At 49.0% G+C, this 22,075-nt stretch overlaps 6 protein-coding genes across 6 annotated transcripts; 3 read left to right on the top strand and 3 right to left on the bottom strand.

Moving 5' to 3' along the window:
* Positions 1 to 1,059: 1,059 nt before the first annotated feature.
* Positions 1,060 to 1,812, top strand: Z518_03621 (uncharacterized protein; the record flags this gene model as incomplete). Its single annotated transcript, XM_013417331.1, has 1 exon — positions 1,060 to 1,812. The coding sequence occupies one exon, from the start codon at positions 1,060 to 1,062 to the stop codon at positions 1,810 to 1,812; it is 753 nt and encodes a 250-aa protein (XP_013272785.1).
* Positions 1,813 to 1,857: 45 nt separating this feature from the next.
* On the bottom strand, positions 1,858 to 3,225 carry Z518_03620 (uncharacterized protein; the record flags this gene model as incomplete). The annotated part of the gene is made up of 4 exons (XM_013417330.1): positions 1,858 to 2,227; positions 2,291 to 2,403; positions 2,454 to 2,582; positions 2,638 to 3,225. The coding sequence occupies 4 exons, from the start codon at positions 3,223 to 3,225 to the stop codon at positions 1,858 to 1,860; spliced, it is 1,200 nt and encodes a 399-aa protein (XP_013272784.1).
* A 6,923-nt stretch (positions 3,226 to 10,148) lies between these two features.
* Positions 10,149 to 12,710, top strand: Z518_03619 (uncharacterized protein; the record flags this gene model as incomplete). Its single annotated transcript, XM_013417329.1, has 1 exon — positions 10,149 to 12,710. The coding sequence occupies one exon, from the start codon at positions 10,149 to 10,151 to the stop codon at positions 12,708 to 12,710; it is 2,562 nt and encodes an 853-aa protein (XP_013272783.1).
* A 2,814-nt stretch (positions 12,711 to 15,524) lies between these two features.
* Z518_03618 (uncharacterized protein) lies at positions 15,525 to 18,586 on the top strand (the record flags this gene model as incomplete). The annotated part of the gene is made up of 4 exons (XM_013417328.1): positions 15,525 to 15,859; positions 15,909 to 16,055; positions 16,123 to 16,588; positions 16,649 to 18,586. 4 exons carry the CDS (start codon positions 15,525 to 15,527, stop codon positions 18,584 to 18,586), a joined length of 2,886 nt encoding a protein of 961 aa, XP_013272782.1.
* A 1,700-nt stretch (positions 18,587 to 20,286) lies between these two features.
* Positions 20,287 to 20,532, bottom strand: Z518_03617 (uncharacterized protein; the record flags this gene model as incomplete). The annotated part of the gene is made up of 1 exon (XM_013417327.1): positions 20,287 to 20,532. The coding sequence occupies one exon, from the start codon at positions 20,530 to 20,532 to the stop codon at positions 20,287 to 20,289; it is 246 nt and encodes an 81-aa protein (XP_013272781.1).
* A 578-nt stretch (positions 20,533 to 21,110) lies between these two features.
* Positions 21,111 to 21,898, bottom strand: Z518_03616 (uncharacterized protein; the record flags this gene model as incomplete). Its single annotated transcript, XM_013417326.1, has 2 exons — positions 21,111 to 21,517; positions 21,583 to 21,898. 2 exons carry the CDS (start codon positions 21,896 to 21,898, stop codon positions 21,111 to 21,113), a joined length of 723 nt encoding a protein of 240 aa, XP_013272780.1.
* Between the last annotated feature and the right edge of the window lie 177 nt (positions 21,899 to 22,075).

The raw sequence follows: 22,075 nt of genomic DNA, 5'->3' as shown, positions 1-22,075 counted from the left end.
GACCTCCGGTTGCGGTAGGAACCACCCGTTCCATGGTGGGGGGATTTAGGTGTGCATCATTCATTAAAATCAACCATTTCCCTTATCGCATTGAAACCATAGAGTCTGAGGGAGGCGCCAGTTGACTAGCGTCACCTTAACACCACAGAAGATTTCACAGTACACATGAACAACAAGGATCCAAGACAAACAAAAGAAAGTGTTCAGGCAGGCAAGGAAAAAGCAAAAGGATACAAGAAGTCCAAAATCTAGCGTCTGATGCAAAGAATGTGTGGGATCAATATCCCAAGGACCTTGGCCAGACTTTGGAAGTACGAAAGGGAATCATTCTCGTTCTCCTTACTGAGTAGAGTCGTGCCATGAGTGGGAGCTGCTCCAGAATGAGGGCCGAAAGTAATGTGCCTTCGTGAGGTGCTGTTAGATCAAGCAATACGCTAACCGACTCTATCGCCTTGGGTTGTACGTCACATTGAAGAGCACATTTTATCAGCACGCACCTAATTCGAGGGATGGACACCCAGAGATAGTCAGAAGTCTCTCAAGAGATGGGTATGCTATCCCGGAGAGTCACAATGTATGATTGTTAAGCTACACTCCGGGTACTGATCCTCCGGCCACTTTCGCTGCCACCGGCTAAATTGGACGACCAAGCTTGCTAAAGGGTTATGGGACGCACCTCCACTCCAAGGCACCTCTAGAGCATGTGGAGATCATGCTAGATTCACAGGAAAATGTCTTCCTAGTAAGTACCTTGTCTGACATATAATCCCCTTTGTTTAATTAGTGATGGATTGCCTGGCTTGATCTGATCTCCACAGGAGGAGAAGCGACGCCCTATCGGCGAAGCTGGCCCCTCTCTGTTGTCAATTACGATACAAGTAGTCCATCGTCTTTACCATCAGATCTATTGTTCACCAGAATTTTGTCTATAAAGGTCGTGTCTATTGCGGCGGATTGATTCTTTTCGCAACAATTAGAGAACTACCTTCGTTAAGCCGCTTTACATCCACATACATCAAACTCCTAATCTCAAAGCAATTTTGCAGTCTCCCGATCAACATGCCTTCCCGTAACCCCCGCACCATCGCTCTCATCTCCGGCGCCAACAAAGGCATCGGTCTCGCCGTGACGAGTACCCTCGCCAGCCAGCATGGCTACCACGTCATCGTGGGCTCTCGAAACCTCGAAGCAGGCGAGCAATTCGCAGCGAGCCTAAGAGCAGCCGGTCATGGCGCCTCAAGCGTCCAACTTGATCTCAACTCCGAGTCTTCAATCAATGCTACCATCCAGACAATCAACCAAGAGTTCGGATACCTCGACGTCCTGGTGAATAACGCCGCCATCTTCCATGATGTGATTCCCTGGATAGACAGGCCGACTTTGGGTGCTTTCGAGCTCTTCAGCACCACATTCGCGACGAATGTCGTCGGCACGGCTGTCTTGACCGACGGACTCTTGTCTCTGCTGCAAAAGGCCCAGGCGAAGCCCGCGCGCATAGTCTTCGTCTCGGGCAGACTGGGGAGTTTAACTTACGCGTTTGAGGATAAGAAGAGATTTCCGGATTGGAAAGCGTACAGCGCGAGTAAGGCTGCTGTGAATATGCTGACAATCAAATACGCCGAACTCCTGGAAGATGAGGGGATGAAGGTCAATGTTTGGATCCCGGCCTTGTGGACACAGATCTGTCCGGATAATGCGGAGGGATCTGTTCTACCAGAGGTCGGTGCCATAGGAATTGTGCGGATGGCAACTCTGGAGGAGGATGGACCGATTGGGACGTTCAGTGACCGCAATGGGCCGCTCGCATGGTAATGGCATCATGAAAAGCGAGATATGTTGTGAACTCCGTGCTATTTCCTATCTGGAGCAGCCGGCCGGAGACAGATCCGTTTGAGATTCTTCCATATCATTGTCAAATAGAGAAATTGCGATGCTCAGCAAAACTCCCATCTTGTCGGTGCCGGCTTCCCAGGCGTCCAGTCTCATGGTGTTCAGGGGGTCTCGGTTGTAATGTGCGTCTATCAACGCCCCAAAATTCCACACGTCTGTATATAACAGACCAGCGTCGAAGAAAGCACGCGCAGTCTCCCACTCCTCACGTGACCGGGCCTCCCACATGGCTTTCGCCGTGCATAGCGGCTTGTTTCGGCAGGCCTTCAAAGTCGGGCACAGTAGATCCGCGTCCGGGCATACTATTCGGCTGATGATGAACCAGAGACATCCTAATCTGGAACCACATAGGGGGTCAAATCCGTGCTTGAGTAGCCAAGGCCAGATATTGATTACTTACCGTCTGCGAGATTCTGCAAAGACCCAGTCTTCCCATTGAAGACTTGGATTTGCCCATTCAGCCTCCGAAAAAGGAGCGGCACCGAGTAGTCGTATAAATCTGATCGTCATCATCTGCCACACCAGAGTCAATATCGGGCGGACGGATTGCGTATGTAACAGACCTTAAATGTGCGGGTCAAGCGACCATAACGAGGAGGTATTTCACCATCCTGATCCACAATAGCTATTATCGTATATATGACTAGGGCTTGCATTGCAGCAAGTGTCTCATGTTTGGAATAGTTTTCGAGCTACATTCTATTAGTTCCTGCCAGCAACAACTCGTGCCCATTCGAAATTGCTTACCTCGTCCCTGAAGCGCTGTTCTTCGTGGTCGATAGACCTCCAGAGAAAGGGTTTAGTCTCGTGTGTCCGTGAAACAAAGAGCTGGGAAATGCTCATGCAAGTTGCCAGCTTCTCAGGTAGAGTCGGGGTATGCCAATGCTGGTGGATGAAAGGAGGGAACGTCTGTCGGCGCTGCATCATCTCCGGGAAGGCACGGATGATGTGCAACACCAACCGAGCACCTTGTTCGGCCGCTGCGGTACCTGGACGACGACGTATAAGAGGTCTACTTCTGGATGATGTCGTTGGAATTCCAGGAAAATCGTTCTGTAGAAAGATTGGCTGTCTTGTTGAAAGACTCGTGGATGCGGAATTTGTCAGACTCCCCTGCTGAAGACTTGAGTCCCAGCTAAAATTTACCCAATCCATGGCGTAACTATCTACTTCTTCCGGGTTATGCTCAAGCCTAGCGATCAAACCCATCTGAGCCGGCCGGCGGTTTTCGACAGGTATATCACTAAGGCTATTAGGGATATCATCAGCCGCAGCTTCAGGCCTGTTTGAAGCGCCGCGGACAAGGCTTGGAACCAACTCCGTCCTGGAAACCATGGGGTTTCCTCGATCCCCAACTCCACCGCAAACTGGCAATCCACGGGTATCGCTCCTTGGAATCTCGTAGATACAGACTAAGGCTTTGTCGACACATCTCGAGCATCGCGGCTGATCGAAGCTGCACTTCGTTTTGGCCGCGCTGCAACTCACACAGGATCTCGGCCGCCCTTTGCGTCTTGTCTGTGCCCGGCGGCAATACGACACATGGCGGTTGTACGAGAGTTCTTCATTTGGTGAGCTGCAAGAAGCAGAAGGGCTATTATTTCGGGTGCCGGCTAACCTCTGTTAAATATCTTTTCGCAGTGGGGACAGCAGCGGACGGAGGTCAGCGCCGCCGAAGAGACTTGGGGCACGCCACTCATAGTATGTAGACGCCAGAGTAGAAGGATGCTATCAGCCGCGACGGAGAGGTGAACAATGATTCAAAGTCCATGTATACATCAATTGAAAGTGAAGAAAGGAGAATAGCTCGTTCGTGAGTGTACTGTAGGTGGGTTCTCCGTGATATAGCAATCAATTAGTAAGCACTAGTAAAGAACCATTGGAGAAACTGCAAAGCTGCGCCAAGCACACTGGAGCGGGCCGGTGATTTCTAAGCAACAATCTTGTGGGGACAACATGGTGACGAACAGCCCATCAGGGGCGTCTCAAATAGGTGTGTTTACCTCAAGATAATATATGTCGTTGTTGAGATGCTCAAGTGCCACTTTGTATGTAATCTAGTTGCGGAGGTGAGCAGAGCTGTGAAACTACTTATGAAACTTGAATTGAAAGAGTACCTCTTAGAAAACTATGGAATCCGGAACATCACTTATGAATATAAAGGGTAGCCTGACCAAGCTCCAAGGTTCCCTCGAAGTTGATTGGTGGGCACGCCAAGGGTATATATCCAATGTCCAACAAATTGGTTTGAATTCAGACTTTTTGTCACAGTTGGGCTGTTGGCCAATCACGCGAGTGTGATTCTGGCCACAATTGTTCATATATTAGGCTAGAAAACATTACCATCCGGCAGGAGAATTTGTCCTGGGAATCTAGAGAAAGACTGGAAGCGTTGAGGTGTGGGCCCGAAACACGACTTGCAATGGGAGCATACTGTTGCAGAGGAGCAGCTTGGAGGCGGGGACCAATGAAAACCAGTCTATTAATTATCAGGGAATGCCAAGGAACAGAAGGGCAAGCGTGATTCGGTAGGGAATTGATGGAATTGACAGTCCTATATGATATCGACTCGATCGCTTGACTCCTCAAGCGATGATGCGATGAGATAAGCAGGATATAATCCTGCGTCTCGCCCGGTATCTGGTGTCTTGGCAGGGGCCACCCTGACATTAGTTATCAGATATCTTGCTATTTACCCCAGGAGGAGTGGTTATTCATGACAAGCCTTGCTTTCTGTAGCAACGATACCAACGAAGGGTAATAATCTGTTACGAGGGGTGTAGGGAGAGGGATCATAAATCGTTACGAGTGCACAAGGTAGAGTGCGGAATAGTAATGTACTGAAAACCTGTCTATCTATCTAAGGGTTCGAGGGCTCTTCTTGTACCTTTCAATCCTTTCGCTTCTTTGCTCATTTTTGGCGTCCAGCTCCCTTCCTGTCACTTCTGCGATGGCTGGGAATTTGTTGCATGATATCTAGGTGTTACACTTTCACATTTATCGTTCAATCGTTCGTATTCCATCAGCTTACAACTCTGTCCTTCCCCTGGAAGCTTGTGCTTCTGGTTGAGCATCGTCCTCAGCCGGCAAAACGCCCTCCCTCAGCATCACTTTCTTTCATCTATGTTGAGTGTTCTTCTTAAACCAGATTCTCTACAAGAATGCGTGGTTTACTCCAGGACCCTGATCTTGTGGAAGGCCAGGCCCATTGGATACTGCTTGACATGCCGAGCTTCGTTGCCCATACCTAACAGGCCATCGCGGGGTTCTGCCAGAGAGAATATCCTATGTGATGATTGCACCCTCGGACCATGCAACGAGAGCCGCTTTAGGAATGCTATAAGCATTCCAAAGGCCAATAACATCGTCGGCGAGGGCATTATAGGTCAGCTTCTCCTCGCTGAGCGGACTTCAGCCATGTCATAACTTGGTTCTTTCTTCCCACGTCCATCAGCCCCTAGTGCCTAGTTTTAGCCAACTGCAATCCAGGGAGGACGGGAGCTTTTTCCAAGCCATCAATAATCCTGCCAGATTGTTCTGCCATCATTTCAGTTTCAAGATCTTTTGTCCGCTTGTGGGAACGTGGACTGGATGATACGGAGTTTGGAGTCCGAATACGTACCTTTTCGGTCAGTAATGTAGAAGCACGTAACGGTCTATTTCATCATTGGGTCTTCGCAGTTGTAGCACAGTACGTATTGAGAAACATCTAGACGAGTCCGATCGGAAAAATGGACGGAACTGCGGGGCAACTGTGTATTCTGGACGTGTCGCTTGCCGTAAATTGTGTACGTTCGTTCCAGCTTAGGAAAGCCCTTACTTATCACAACACAGGGTTTCTGAAGTTTTGACCCAGCGCTTGCTGTGTTATGATCTGGCCTCAGTTCGTCTTCTCCCTACCGACCCTAAATCTCATGATAACCGACTATTACCCGGACCTGTCTTAGGGGCTGACTCCAGGCAGATACACCCACAGATACACTGATACAAATGACGTACATTGTCCCCCGAAGGGGGGGGGGGGGGGGTGCGGTGGTGTAAACCGACGACGAGGCCCTCCCTTTCTGTTGGATAGGGGTGTTGTGTATTTGCTCCACCATAGAAATATTGACGAGAGGTTTCTATAGACGACAACGTTATAGATGGTTGCTCTGTGCAACAATGTAGCATTCGTGTGCCTCTAAAAGAAGCCTCAGGACCTCGACAAGTAGATAGAGAACAGAGCACTCCTTCATCTCAAGAAGTTTGACACTTTCTTTTTGGTGGGTCCATGGATCGGATCTGATGAGTGGACCACCCTTAACGAATTAACCGTTTTCCGGCCCACCGCCATCGGATTAAATATTCTCTGCACCAGCTCCCATCGGATCCAGTCTGTGGACCATGTGCCACCGAGGGAGTTTCTACTCGACGTGGTTCATGGATTGGATCCGATGAAATTTGTTTGCCAATCACGTGATGCATTGCCTCGGCAACGTCACGTGAGGCGGTTGGCTTGGTAACTTTGCGCCCTTCTTTTCAGTCTTGCTAGGCTGCGTAACGGGTCGGGTTGGGTTGGGTTTTCGAAGGTCCTTACACTACCGATTAATCCTATAGGGTTTTTTCAAAATAGGGCCTCCCCTACCCGACCCTACCCAGTCGGGTTTTGGGTAGAGTCGAGTTATGCCAAGATATCCGAAATCGAATGCTTAATCAGCAGATATGTTGACATTATCCTGTGCTGTAGCCTGCGGCAGCCTAGAAGAGTAACTGTGTATTTAAAGTCGCTCATTATCCTTAGATAGTCAGATAGACAAGTCTCCATAGCCCAATGCACATGCACTCCTGCATTCATTCCCTCAACAAGGTATGGGCTAATTAACATGTAAAAGGGTTACATTGATTGTAACAGTAAGGAAGTAGATATGTAAAAAATGCCTGTATTGGGCCGTTAAATTACCGTACAATATTGTCTCTATCGACCCGATTAATCGGGTAGGGTATCCTATAGGGCTTTTGGGTAGGGTTGGCTAAATTCAAGACCCGATTATTTAGGATAGGGTTTTGAATTTAGATACCCAACCCTGCCCGAAACCCGATAGGTCGGGTTTTACAGTAGGGTCGGGCTAACCCAACCCGTTGCGCAGTCTAAGTCTTGCTCTCTTGTTAGATAGATGTTGAACTGTGAGACAATATGCAGCAACGATTTCGGCGTGGTAATGAATGTTCAGCTAGACAAGGATTTCGTCTACGAGCTGAACACGGAGACACCGAACGGTGGCAACAACCTTTGTCTATATAAACATGCGAGGCAGGACCTCAACTTGATAGAGAACAGAGCACTCCTTCAACTCAAGTTGTACCACAAGTTTGACAATAGAACAACACATTCCTTCTCTAGACTCCGCAGTCTAATAGAAATCCCCCATCGCACATCGGATCCAGTCTATGGACCACCCTGATAAGCTCCACTGATCATCGTCATGGTTTATGGATCGAATCCCTTGAAAATATCATCATGATCGGATCCAATCCATGGATAACAACAACAACATTAATATGCCCAGTCTTGACGCAAGCATAGTAATTTGTATGGGAAACTGCAAACCTTCGAATACCTGCAGCATCCATTTAACCTCGCCGTCGCCTGTTTGGTATAGACAACCAGATTTCAACTTGAAGCTGAAATCCCTTTTAGGTAATAAACTCAGCCTTACCGTTCAGCCTTGTGTGCCTCCTGTGATTCTGCCATATCCCCCTTGCCCTTACCTCTTGGTATCGCTTCGAATGAATCCTCTTCCTCTTCCCCCTATCCAACTTTGGCGTGCAGTGGACGTAGGCGGTTCAGACGCAGCCGGCGGAGACCTGCTGCAGCATATCTGGCAGCATATCTGGCGGCGACAAAGACGGCGATTGCGGACGTGGTCTGGTGGCGTTCTGCAGTTGTAAGCGTCCGAATTCGATATGGCAGCGTCTGCGTAGGAGGAGTTGCAGGCCGTGTTTCGGGGCCACTATCGAACGCTGCAGATGCCTCTACCACTGCGTTTTGTATGAGCACAGACATCTAGAGCGGTCTATCCTGCCTTGCTAGTATAGTGATAGTACTGCGTTGAGTTTTAAACGTAGTAAACACCTCGCCACGGCCATCTTGGTCACTTTCGATCTGATGGTAAGTTATTCAACGCCTTGCAGTTTCCCGTACAAATTACTATGTGTACGTCAAGACTGGGAATACGTCATTTGTATCGGTGTATCTGCCCGGAGTCAGCCCCACTGAGACACTGGTAGAATGTTGCCATAGACAACGGCATTCCTGATGGTTGTTCTGCAAAACAATGAAACTTCCGCAACGTCTATAAAGACGACGTCAGGAACACAACAAGTAGATAGAAAAAGGAGCATTCAGTACATCTCAGGTTGCACCCCAGTTTGACAAATCCACCCTACGCGACCGATGCCTGGAAGCACTTCGATGGCCGAATTCCGTTCCAAGGGACGTCGATTGACGGTCGCAGAAGAGGGGTATTTTTGAATGTATCCTGGACCTAGGCGCACGAGGGTTCCACCTCGGCTGGCTGGTGTCGAAGACATGGCTAATCTACTCCTCGCGGGGTGCGACGGCTTGACGAGTGGGCAAGCACTGGGCGAAGAAATTCGTCAAGCGACGACCAGAGCTCAAGGCCCCGTGTGACTCTATGGTAGTTATGCGTGCTGATCGACGTGGACGAGGCGAATCAGTTCAGCCATGTAATTGAGAATGGGCAACAGCGATCGAGTGTATTAATGCCGAAGAATGCTCCTGTCATGAAGATCCTATATACGTGGAACAACTGGTGAATGTTCTCGACGAATGCTCCACAACCGCCCTCACTATAATTTGCCCATCAGATAGCCCGATCTCTCCAGATGTCGGCATGTACGACGTTGGTGCCTCCATCAGAGTTATCCTCGTCTCGCCGAACGGGTTTTCGGGTCAATCAAGACCTGACCCAAACCCGACCCAGAAACCCGTCCATTTGGGCCGGGCCGGGTCGGGTTAATATCCCAAAGTATAATTATTTATAGTCTCTTTCCTTGTAAAGTAAGTAAATGCGCGGAACCCTACGTATAAATTACTGTAGCTAAGCAGAGGAACATAAGCGAGTGCACTCAATTTCTCACCAAAATTCGCTGAGTGGTGCACTCGTGTCAAACAGCTGGTGCCTAAGAGCACCTATTCCCTGGTATTGAACAGCGAGTATTGAACAAGTGCTAGCCAATCATTTGTGACAGACTAGGATATTTTGCAACACTCGCTCAATAGGCTGTATCACCATTAACAGGCCGCAATGGTGACGTACACTCGTTAGATAGATATATAGATGGACTCTATCCTACACCCATTAGGAGAGCCAGAGCACTCTTTCAATCCACGAAGTTTAACACCTGGCCTATGTAGAGGGGCTTTCCCCATCCATAGTTGCAATCTACACACGAGTTTTCACCCTTCTATCCGCCCCCGCGCAGGCACATGAGGCTATTGACAGCCAGAGTGGGTCAATGGCAGACACCAGTAGTCATCCAGCAGTCACACGGCAGGCCCTGATGAGCCTGCCAGGTTGTGCCATAACACTAATTACCAGTGACGTATCTAACTTTTATAAAACGTTCAGACAAGCAGTTTAAGTACAACTCCACTGGGAGCGCATCAAAAGAGACTAAAAATGCAATGCACTGGGTTATAACTAGCCTATCTCTTACGTAGGGTGTGTTTCGATAATTTATGGTGCAACTCGATTAGGTTCGTCATGCTGGTTGAAACATTTAGCGCCGGCTCTGACCTCCGTTGTTTCCACATTGGCGCTATCCCTGCCCTCAAGTGGCGTGACTGAAACGTTGCAACAACGCAAAGATTTGGACCGCTTCAACTTCAGACCCTCGAGGAACGCTTCCAGCAGGGGGAATCTACCGGCTTTGAGTCCTCTGTGGTAGGGGCTTCCCTCTCTCCATGGCTGCAATCTACACAAGAGTTTTCACCCTTCTATCTGCCCCTCTCAAAGTTCGACACTTACGCTTTTTCCAGTGACAAGTACAACAATGTCTCATGTTCTTGAGTCTTCTGTTGAATAGTAGGGTCAATCGTCGCATGTATCTGTGTGCTGCAGTCTGCTTGTACACTGCGCTAATCCAAATTTGGACACACCCTGATACGCTTGTGAAACTAACAAACCAACAACTTCTTTGGATGGCCCATTCTTCAGGTTTTCCCCAAGCGCCAGAAATTGAACATCCTGCTTGTGATGGAACATGACACTGATATAAGGATAACTGAGTTTGAGCGGCAACGGCAATCTCATCAATATCGAGACTCGGAAACACTGCTTGCAGCCCATGATGTGGACTTCCAAGTTGATTTTGATGTCCCTTTACGCCCACCAGGTGCAGAGGAATCTCCTTCCCTCATCGACGCGAACTACCATCAAGGAAAGCAGCGTGTTTCAAAAGCCAACTCAGAATCACTCTTGGAGCTTCCAAACCATTCTGGAAAAGATGTTGTAACCTTGGTGGCATCGACTCAGATCATCCCAGACAAGCCAACCCAGAGAGTTCTCTCATCACCCATCAGGGCCATCAGAAAACTCGGATGGTGGAGTACAATTGTCCTTGCCATCTCGTCGACCGTCATCCTGGCTATATTAGCATTCATAACATTTCTATGGCAAGCTGACTCCGGCAACTCTTTCTGGCTCTCGATTATGGCTAGGAACTGGGGTCCTAGGACGGTCTCAATCAGCACTTTCTTTCTGCGTTCGGCAGTAGACTTTCAAGCTGGGATTGCTGCCGCTATGCTTGCCGCCCTCGCATTAGAAGCACATGGCGCTCGACTTCACAATGTTGCCTCACTATCTATAATGCGGTCGGGCATGGGAAACCCGTCGACTCTCTTACAATCTACCGTGAAAGATGTGCGTTGGGGATCACCTGCGGTCTATTTTGCGCTAGCGCTGTCTTTGTTTTGCACAACCACCCTTCTTCAGCTTAGCTCAACCGCTCTTCTGTCAGACCTTCGTCCCGCATCGCTTCCTGGCCTGCGAAATTCGAGCACCCTAGCGTACGATTTCTTCTACAATGAGACTGCTAAGATATCATCCCTACCACCGGTCACTTACTACGGCGGAGCTCAGTCATCTCATCCATATTTTGCGGTTGTGCCCCGAGCGTCTTCCTGGCTTCGAAATCCGGTGGCTTACCCCGTTTTTGCCGAATACTCTGAACCCGCGGAGCAGATCTCTGGAGTCGATGACACAGGTGTGCTTCTAAGAGCCTTTCTGCCTTTTCCTCTGGCTGAGTCACGAGAGAGGCTGCGCAATTATTCTGGAAATGCTCTCGTTCTTGACAGTCGAGTCTCCTGCCATACCCCAGAGTTCGACAATGTGACCGATATAATCGAGCAAATAGACAGATCGATTTTTCCCGGCGAGATTGGCAATATCACTGGTCGAGTCACGACTACAAAGTACACCAATCGGACGCTTGTTCCTGACGAACCACTTCCTTTCACCTGCTACTTAGATGGGAGTTACTCGATCTGCCAGCTCAATGTGCCTCTACTAAATTTCAGTAGTATTGTGCCGTATAGGCGAGGGACGACCAATAAAAAGCTATACCCCGCCGGCAACAATTTCGCTGGCGGTCTCCTGAGTGAGTTCTCTAACATCACTGGGGTTGACTACGAGCCCCATAACGTTTGGAATAAGGAAGGGTTCTGGAACGACGGCCAGGTGATTCCTCTTTGGGGCATCTCTTACCTCGTGATATCTTCGTCGATAGTGGACGAAACAAAATTCACCAATTTTACCGGTACTCGAGAACGAAATGAATGGCTGGACTTATTTCTCAAGCCCTATGAAGTACAGGGGTATCAAAAGCTGGTGAGCACGTCTCTTTGCTTTAGTGCTTGGGACGTCGCACGTCTTGAAGTGGACCTGTTCGGCGACTCGGCTCGAACAGAACCTACCATTGAATGGAGTTCTGAGGCCATCTCAGCCGCGAGTTCGTATCCGTATGAAACATTCTTATCTGCAAAAAATTGGAATGATATAGCCAGCTCAACACCTTCATTTGACAAAATACTCAATCAACTTGGTCAAAGTAAGCACAAGCTCACAGCAACCGAACGGGGAATCATGACGATGGCAAAACGTGACTGGACACCAAAGACGTCCGAGACCCGCTCTCTTGACATTCGGCCTTTTGTCCAAGCCGACGTACAATATGACGGAGTGGTGGCCGACCCACTCAGCCAGGCGGGTATGACCGGAAACACAAGCATCTACATGACTTTGAGGGGGTTGAACGTTACCGTTCCGACCCGCAACACCTATTTCTACGGAGATGTCAAAAACCCTTTCATCCTTGCCGATGCCTCGATCGGTGGCATGTTTCTTGAGAATATGAAGCGAACCGGGTCAGTTGCTTCAACATTGGCATCGGTGATTACTGTTCTCTCGAGTATGACGTATTATGATCAGTTTCCGCAATACACAACCAAAGACGAGATATCTCACGTCTACTTCACAACAGTCTTGTGTCCAAGAGCTTACTCTGGATACGGTGCTCTCATCAGCACGGCTATTGTGCATCTTGTTATTATTGCCATCGTTGCAATGCTCTTCATCCGCGAGGCGAAGGTTACACTCCTGGGGAATTCTTGGTCAAGTATTTCTCAGATTGTGACATCAGAAACAGAAGAAGTCATCCAAAACAGCTTTAAACTTACCGACTCAGAGGTCAAAAAGATTTTAGAAAACGAAGGCAGGGGAGGTTTGAGGGTTTGCATTGCCAATAAAAATGCAACATAGACGAGAGAGAGGCATTACACGCCTCGATTTATGACGTCACATACACGGTCTAATGATGATGCAGCTCTTCACAGCTCATCCACCTTCAGCCAGTACAATCTCTCCTTGCCAATCCTGCCCAAATCTTTCTTTCCAGCCTCTTCCAAGACCTCACCAAGATCGTACTGTGAGTCGATATATCTTCCTGTCAAACAATTCGCTTGGTTGTACATTGATTGTTTAATAAAGTGCTCTGATTTTCTATCTACTTATTAGGTTCCTGACGACGTTCTTATAGCCGTGGTGAATGGTCGTCGTTGCGCAGAGCAACAGCCAAGAATGTCGTTACCCATGGAAACCTCGACACTACATCCTGTTCGACATAAACACAATCGGCAAAGCCTTGGAAGGATAAGCTATGGAGGTCGAGAGGCCCGAAGGAGTTCGCTTCCGGACAGAATAATAAAGGAGAGCGAATCTGCTTTATTTGTGGAAGCACCGAGCACATTGCCAGTTATCATCGAAAGGATAGCCATCATCCTCGAAAGGATGACAAGAGAGACTCCGAGCAAAAGAAGCCAGGCGTCCACGTCATCAGAACGGCTGAAGGTCGAAAGAAGGGTCAAGAACGACTAGCCGAGAAGGCCTGGACTTTAACAGACTCCTCAGATTCGGAAAACGAGTGAGGCTCCCTTCTGGCCCCGAAGAAGAGCCTCGAATGCGGACGGGAGATTACCTACGCCCAATGGGCAAACTGAACATTCGAGGACGTCGAGATCGTATTAGATACGTGCGCAGAAATCGACACTGTGGGTGTCGAATTCGCAAAGCAACGAGGCCTGAAGCCCTACATCAAGGAATACCCAAAAATATGGCAGTCAGCCGGGAACGTCCGACATCGAGCGAAGGGAGCTTACTGGGCTACCTGGTGGATGAATGACCGTCGAGCGGTTACCCGTTCGTATCGAAAACCCTTTCTAGCTGTCGACAAAGGGCTGGACTGAACTGCCATATATATATTTATTGTAGTTGTGGTGAGCTGGGCCCCTTGGGTTCATGAACCGGATTAACCATTTTCCGGGCCTTCGCTATCGGATCCAGTCTGTGGACCATATACCCCTCGCCCCTGTCACGGGACCACGTGCCAAGGATTACGTATTCAGGGGTTCTTCAGCACTTCCTGCGTAGCATTCTATCTTTGACTCTCTTTGTGCTACGTCTTGTACCTAGAACTCGATGCTAGCTACGGAGTATACATTGATTGTATGGAGTATCCTTGACCCCGAACCCTCAAATATTTTCCGGGCCACCGCCATCGGATTAAATATTCTCCGCACCAGCCCCCATCGGATCCAGTCTGTGGACCATGTGCCACCGAGGGGGCTTTCCACTCGACGTGGTTCATAGATTGGATCCAATGAAATCCCCTGTCGCCCATCGGATCCAGTCTATGGACCACCCAAACAAGCTCGATTGATCATCCTCGACATGATCCATGGATTGAGTCCGATGAAATACTCACTCACCCATCAGATCCCTGTCAGACAGCTGGTGCCTAGTGCCAAGAGCCCCTATTCTAGCCTATATAGGGGGGCTCCCCCTGCCCATAGTTGCAATCTACACACGAGTTTTCACCCCTTCTATCCGCCCCCGCTCAGGGTTCGACATCATGCCACAAGGCTCCCACGCAGGCTATCGACAGCCACAGTGGATTAGTGGCAGGCACCAATAGTCATCCTGCATACACGCGGCAGGCCGTGATGGGCCTGCCAGGTTGTGCCGTAACACTAATTTACCAATGACGTATCTAACTTTTATAAAACATTCAGACAAGCAGTTTAAGTATAACTCCATTGGAAGCGTATCAAAAGAAACTAAAATGCAATGCACTGGATTATTATAACTAGCCTATCTCGTACGTAGGGTGTGTTTCGATTAGGCTCGTCATGTTAGTTGAAACATTTAGCGCCGGCTCTGACCTCCCGTTATTCCCGCCCTGGCGTTATCCCTGCGGTCAAGTGGCGTGACTGAAACGTTGGACTGCTTCAACTTCAGACCCTCGAGGAACGCTTCCAGTAGGGGGAATCTACCGGCTCTGAGTCCTCTGTGGTAGGAATAGGAAAAGGAGCAAGGGATTCCCCGATTAGATGGCTACCCCCCAGGCGATAATTACTATATCACTTATCATTTGGTGTCGCGCATTTAATGTGTTACTTGCGCGTGCGCCAAGCGCCAAGCACCTTGCTGTTACTACTTTTACATACGGTAGCTTTCCGTCCAGTCCTTCTGACTCAGGCTCTTATGAACAACGCACTCATCATTGTTGAGATAGCACAGTCACAAATATTCAATGAAACTTCTGCTTCACAGAGCCATTGAGGCCTGTTCCCTCATCCTCTCATTCCTTATCACCTTCATCACACAGAGGGCCACTCTACCATCGACAACGCAGCAAAGTCGTATCACAGTGCCCATTCCCTCTTCAACCTTGTATGAATATTAACCTATTGGGGAGCGTCTAGCCTTGAGCACTTCTCTGTAATTCCTCCCCGGATTCTTTAGGCCAACTCCCCGCTCAATCTTGTTCAGGTGTGGAACCCCTTTTTTGCCACTTGCCAACCGGGTCGGGCCTGGTTGACCCTGGAATGCGAAACTAGGGTGACACAGACAGTGGATGCGCGTACGCGCCAGCAAGCACGACTTTCCTCTCTCAGGACCGACCTCTACTTATTTGAGGCTGATATTTACGGAGACTGTACGCAACATTCGCTCCAACTACACCTTGGGAATGTATATTTCGCGAGAGAACTAACGACAATAAAGCCCCCCTCACTCATGGCCCCTAATACTGCGGACAAAGGAAAGGCTGAGCGAGACCTTCTGGAAAAATACAACATCGTGTTTCGTGGTCCATCATACCCTCCGCCAAGCCATCATTCTCGCTCGATCCAAAGAATTACTGAACTTGGATCTCGACGATTCTTAACTTATGGCATCGATGAACATGACCATAACTCGAGATCAAATCTGTGGCGATTGGAAATAAAAGCACGAGCTGAAAGTCTTGTTGAGGTTGCTTCGCGACTGATTCATAATCAGCCATCAGAAATGAAATGGAGGCTGGATGTCGAGACTCAAGTCTACAAACGCTTTGACCTAAACATAGAGTGGTAAGTCAGGGCCAGCTCTACTTATACTGTTCTCACTGACCTTAATCAGTCCCGAATCAAGTTGCAAGCGCCGCTGGTGGAGATCCGAAATTGAAGTAGTTCCAGAGGCACCTGGGCCCATTAGTGCGTCATTAGTGGAGCGGCGGCGAACGCGTACTGCTTGCCTTTGTGATGCTGAAACTAGGCTGGTGAATCTGTAAGTCATACATGAAGGAAAGATCGCATTTTCCTTTCCCGTTAACGTGAACCACTTCAAGGCACAGAATTGGCTTGAATAAAGTTATCTCGAATCGAGCTGATGAGCTTCTGATCTATGCTGGCGAGGCACAATTCGAACTCAAAAAACAAAAGCCCGACCGTGTGTTCGGTTTACTGCAGACAAATCGATTTGGAAGAATCCTTAAAAGACTCATTCAGAACGTCCAAGACACCGTGGATGACAAAGTCGAGATAACCCCTTTTAGGCATGGAAATGAACCTTTACTCTTTCCATTCCTCATCACCGAAGCGAAGACAGAACGCGGAGATAGCTTTGAGGCATCTGCGCGTCAGACTGCTTTTCCCATTTGGGCTCTTTTAAACCTCCAGCAGGAACTACAAAAAGCAGCAAAGCTAACTCTAAGGGAGCAAGGCGGACCCCTTGTCTGGTTCTTCTCAAATAGGGGCGAGCAGTGGCAGTTATATGGATGTTACACCACTCCAGAGGACAATGCCATGCCAATATCTTATGTGCGTTAAACATACTATTCTACGCCTGCGTTTCAACCTATCAATTGACCATTGTGTTAGGAAATCCATAGCCTATGGTCAGGACGGGTCGATTCATTGGATGGTGCCCTCCAGATTCTACTCATTGTTGATTACATCTTTGATTGGGCACGAGACCTCTATCGACCTGGAATATACCGCTTGCTCAATAGTATCTATTTAAGTGACTGGGACGATGCTATGAGTATGGAGACGGATAGTGAGATTCACTCCCTCGCCCATAGATCTTCGAGCCGGAGGGGCCAATCGCCGACAGCATTGTCACAGAAGCAGAATATTCAGAGTTCTGAGAATCTCGACAGTCATGGATTTGACGACATTGCTCCGCTTTTCGACTTAAGGTTGTGGAAGCGAACCGATATGAACGAGTGCTGTTTCAGACCCATCGGCATAATTGAGAATTCTTTCCAATGTCTCTACATTACTGGAGACAATATTTGGGATATTCTCCGGCCATTCGGCCAAAAGAGGGACCTTGACAAAAACGGGCCACTAAGAATATATGTTCGGCAATCATGGCAGGCTCTGTGTCAGCATCCTGTCAGAATGTCGGAGAAGGCCATCAGCCTCATGGAAGAATATTGGACTGGGAAGGACAGATATCCGTGGCCGGCAATGCCCAAAAGCAATGACAACTTTGCAACAATTGGCTTCCACGCATATTTCTCCAAGGACTGGAGGCAGATGAGAGTTCTCAGCTGCCTGAGTTTTGACGAGGCTGCTCTTGCGATTTTAGAGCAGTCCACTAGGTACAGTAGGACAAGCCCGGGTCAACGTGCGTTAAAGCGAAGGATCGACGACGCGCAACGGCTAAATGAGCAAGATATCGAAGAGATGGTCCAGTCTTTAAGAGCAGGTTCCGTGCTGGAGAATTTTACCGAAGCTCTCGAGCGAAGAGCGCAAGTGTTAGATAAGGGTCAAGCCCTGAACTCTCGCTTCGAATTTGTACGCGCTTCGCAAATTCGAGTACAGAGCATTACCTCTAAGGCTTATAAGATGCATTCGAGAGACATTATGGAGCCGACCGAGCCATATCTCCGCTTTTCGAGTGAGTTCCGCGCTCAAGATTTCCAAGAGACTCCAGTACTACCTCAGCATTTCAGCTCAGCCCTTCGAGACCAGCTCCAGCCGCGGCCAACCAATTATCTTCTACGCGAGAATCTAAACAAAGAATGCCCCATAATGACTTGCAGCAGTAATTCCGACGGAGCAGGCGGTCAAAATGTTATTGACTTTTGCATTTTTATTACAGAGACAGCGCAGGAAGTTCCTGACGTATCACGCCAACTAGATATTGTTGCTGCAACGATCAAAGCCGGAAACTTCCTTGTTACATATAACGGAGCTTACAACTGCCCTCAAGACGAGACCCCGAGAAACTTGGACAAGGAGCCGTTTGCGAGGCAAGCCCTACTTCGATGGTACAGACGTCTCCTGCAAGAACATTTAATTGCTGTTGGCACAGCTACGCCTAAACTCGAATTTATTTGCACGGATCCATTCAACGACCTCTCTTTGGCGAATATAGATGAGCATATTCCTCGCCAGTTAAGCAACCATGACAGAAAAGACATACAGGATAATCACAAGTCCGGCAACAAGAGACCGAAAACTCATCACGCCAAAGCTGGAAAAGCAGAAAAGAGGGCCGAAGAAAATGGCCAAGGAAAGGCCGAAAAAATTATCCAAAGAGGGATCGAAGAAAAGATGGAAGAAGAGATTGAAGAACGCGACGACGACTGTTATATTGTTGAACCTCCAGTATCAAAACAGTTACGGGCTTTAAGTCATCGGGCACATAATGTTGCAGATTCGTCTCTGGGCACGGAGATGAACTGTCCCGAACCTGCAGCCCAGCTTAAAACAGCGGCTGAGGCTGCTGAGGATAAAAGGCTTCAAGAGTTCTGGAAGAAATATCCCCAGTTCCGTCCAGGCCCAGCGACGGCGAGGCGGGGGTAAATACAGGGCGGCGTCGTCCCAAAGGAGGGTGTTTTGTAATCGTCAGTTCAATGATCCTGGATACACGTTCATATTCGGTAACCCAAGACATCGCCTCCCTGGGTGCTTGCTGCCCTGACGACCAACACTAAAATCGAAGGCGGTCGTCGATACCATAAAGAGAATGCATGAAATGTGTGCAAAGTATGGTATCCCGACCTTCCCGTTGATTGCACAACCAGGTGACTACTCTGTCGCGGAATATCGCTAGTCACCGAAAATCGCTATAAGTGAGTTGGCTTTGTACTGGACGGCACAACGCTGGAAATTACCAAAGCAGTCTAAGATATCTTGGGCTATAGGAGACAGATCATGCTGGAAGTGTCCGCGCCAGAAAGCAAATCTTTGGTCGTCGACTCTGCCTTCAGGAACAGTTTGATATCCTGTACTGCGCAAGGCAACCCTGCTGGATAATTCATCAAACCCAGTCCGTAAATATCACGCCAGGGACAAACGCAAGTATCGAGAGAATGAAAACGTGGATCTCCAAATGCCGTGGGAGCCATCCTGACTGTGCTCCCTCTCCGATGACGGCTACTCGCTTACCGCTGTAATTCACTGGCGTGATCCCACCGAGCGGTGTGAAACATGGATCTATGGAACTTCTCCATGCCAGGGAATTTGACATCGCGGGGATAGGAGATGGCGCCCACGGCCGATACAAAGACCGATGTTGATCTTTCATACTGGATTCCAGTGCTCAAGTCTTTAAGTCGTACATCCCATTTCTCCAGTATGAGGTTCCATTTGGCGCCGACGCATTCAACTTAAGACTGGACATGCCGCCCATGGTCAAATTTGCCTACTGTGTCTGGCCGTAGTCAGCACCATCATTGGCGCTTCTAGGAATACAAGGGGCTCACTTACACTGGAGTATCTCTGGTTGTTCGCACAGCTCCTTTGACCAGTCCGGGCTCAAATAGAAACTGAAGGAATACAGATGCGAAGGTGTAACACCCACGAGTCCCCAACCTCTCGAATCATATTCCCAGATATCGTAGAGTGGCAGGAAGATAGAAGAAGGGGCTGGACGTCGAGAAAGAGCAACAGATGAAAGGATCGAAAGGTATAAGAAGAGCCTTCGAACCCGTAGATAGACAGACAGGTTTTCAGTGCATTACCATTCCACACCCTACCTTGTACACTGGCGGCGACTTATGATCCCTCTCCTCACACCCCTCGTAACAGATCGATACCCTTCGTTGATATCGTTGTTACAGCAGTCCGGCCATACTTGCCTTGATTGTTGACATTCACCTCAGGCTGCGACAGAAGTAGGCCTATGGCCTCAGAGTGCCCCGTCTCTTCTGCCCACGACAAGGGAGTTCGGCCGTCCTTGTCTTGCTCGTTGATATTCACCTTAGGAAGTTCTAAAAGTAGTCGTACCACCCCAGTGTGCCTTTTCTCTGCAGCCTACGAGGAGGAACTTCGGCCATATTCTGAGTCCTGGACGTTAATATCAACCATGTCCTTGGAATGCGGTATATATATGAGTAATCCCGGCAGGCCATGTCCCGAGACTGCGTGGACAAGTGTACTTCCTCTTCATGGAGGACTATAGCCGTTGTCCATCAGCCTATGGTAAAAGTGTCTCACTGTCATGTAACTGATCTTTGATACAAAGATTTGCGACGATCTGGCCGTGGTCGACCATTGAACGATCATAACCAGTCCCACGATTGCTTCAGTTTGTCTCTTGGGCCGGCGACGGGCCAGCCGTGAGCGCCTTCCAGCTCATCTAGAATACCCAGAAGAGCATTTTGCTCCTCTCTCTGTTCAAAACACTCGCCGCGCACGACGACTCCGAGAAAAGCCGTACTCAGTCCCGGGGGGATTCTCCGGTTGCTGACAGCGATGCCACACAGCCTCAGCGTGATGTTTTTCAATTCTTTTCGCAGAGCCTGCATGCTCGTAGCGTGGCCAAATCCCAGCCTCGGCCGCGTCGGGTCATACACCGCAAGCAGGATCCTGGCGAGTTCGATATGCTGGACACCGGCCACATAACAATCTGCCAGGTAGCATATTTCTGGGAGGATTTCTGCATGTTCGACGTCCAGTTCGCGAGAATAAATCGGTCGAAGGACGGGGGTAAAGCTTCGATCAAGCGGCGTTCAACCTGTTTAAGTCGGAACCATCTTTCCTTGGTCGATTGTCCCGAATGAAGTCTCGTGTTTGTGTCATTTGCCGTATTTCCGTAGCAAAAGTCCAGGACGTCGGCGCAGAATATGATTAGCCAGGCTGCCCAGAGGGCATCGTCAACTGGAGTATAGAAGCGAAACGCTTCGCATCTAATTAGTGAGAGGTTGAGTGGGCGTTGCTTGAGGAAAGCTGCGTAGAGTTCTTGGCGAAAAGCCACCCAGTATGCTGCTTGACATAGATTGACTGCATACAGACGCCACGGTCCAACAGGTCTCGGAGAATTATGGACCTGGTCAGATACAGATGTTAACTGCGGAATAATGTACAAGGTCTCCAAGTTTGCAGTCTAATCGGAAGACTCCCAGCTCATGGCCGGGGGCCAGTCGTGAGACGAAGAAGATTGTGACGTATAAGGGAATTGTGCTTCGATGAAGATGTTGATCACTCGCAGAAAAAATTCATGATCTTTGTTCTCATCCTGTAGAGGATAGTCGAGTTCTTCGTAAAATCGAAGAATGATCGCTGCTGCGAGTAGGTTCTCATTCCGAGCCTGGTGTCTGCGCTGAGCTTTAACAGGTCCCTGATACACTCGATGTGATATTTTAGAGCGGCCTCGTCCTGTATCTTTAGTACTATGCCCGGGAGCCTCTTGCGGTGTCGCACGGAAGTCATGTGTTGTGCTGACGTTGCTAAGATTGCATTCATCGATGACCAACAACACCGTGCCCGCTGAGGAACGACCAGTTCGAAGTGCTTTTCGGGGTCACAGAGATCAAACCAACGTGCTAAGTTATCAATGAAATAGCAAAACAGTGCACCTTCCTGCCGGCTGAGCTGCATCAATGAACCAGCGGATGGCATTTTTACCATTGCTGTCATCAACGAAGCCGGCGATAGAGCTGTAGTGTTCCCGGCCACGCTTCCCGACAGATCAGGAGAGGGCAGGAAAAAAGACAAGCTACTTGACACCCACGAGCCCTTCTCATAGCGTTCGTCAAATTCATTCGAACGGTGGCGAATGTCCCGTGCGTTGGTAGGTGTCACTAAGGCGTTATTGCCGTTGGAGAAGTCATCAATCGCCTCGAAAGCGCCATCCGATCCGGTTAAAGTGATCGTGCGAGTCGAGTTGTTCATTTGCATATCTCCTTTGTCGCAATCTGGCTTTGGAGAAGTGACAGGACGGACCAACTCTTCCAGCTACGGGTCACTTTCCTTGTGGTTGTGGTTGTCGTCGTCACCGTTATTATTAATATTGTCTGTGCGACCGAGGGTAGTTGGGAAGTTTGCGGTTTGGTCCACGTAGATCAATTC

Source organism: Rhinocladiella mackenziei, assembly GCF_000835555.1.
Source record: "Rhinocladiella mackenziei CBS 650.93 unplaced genomic scaffold supercont1.3, whole genome shotgun sequence".
Classification (NCBI taxonomy): Eukaryota; Fungi; Ascomycota; class Eurotiomycetes; order Chaetothyriales; family Herpotrichiellaceae; genus Rhinocladiella; species Rhinocladiella mackenziei.
The sequence above is the reverse complement of the archived record's forward strand: the minus strand, read 5'-3'. Positions and strand labels throughout refer to the sequence as shown.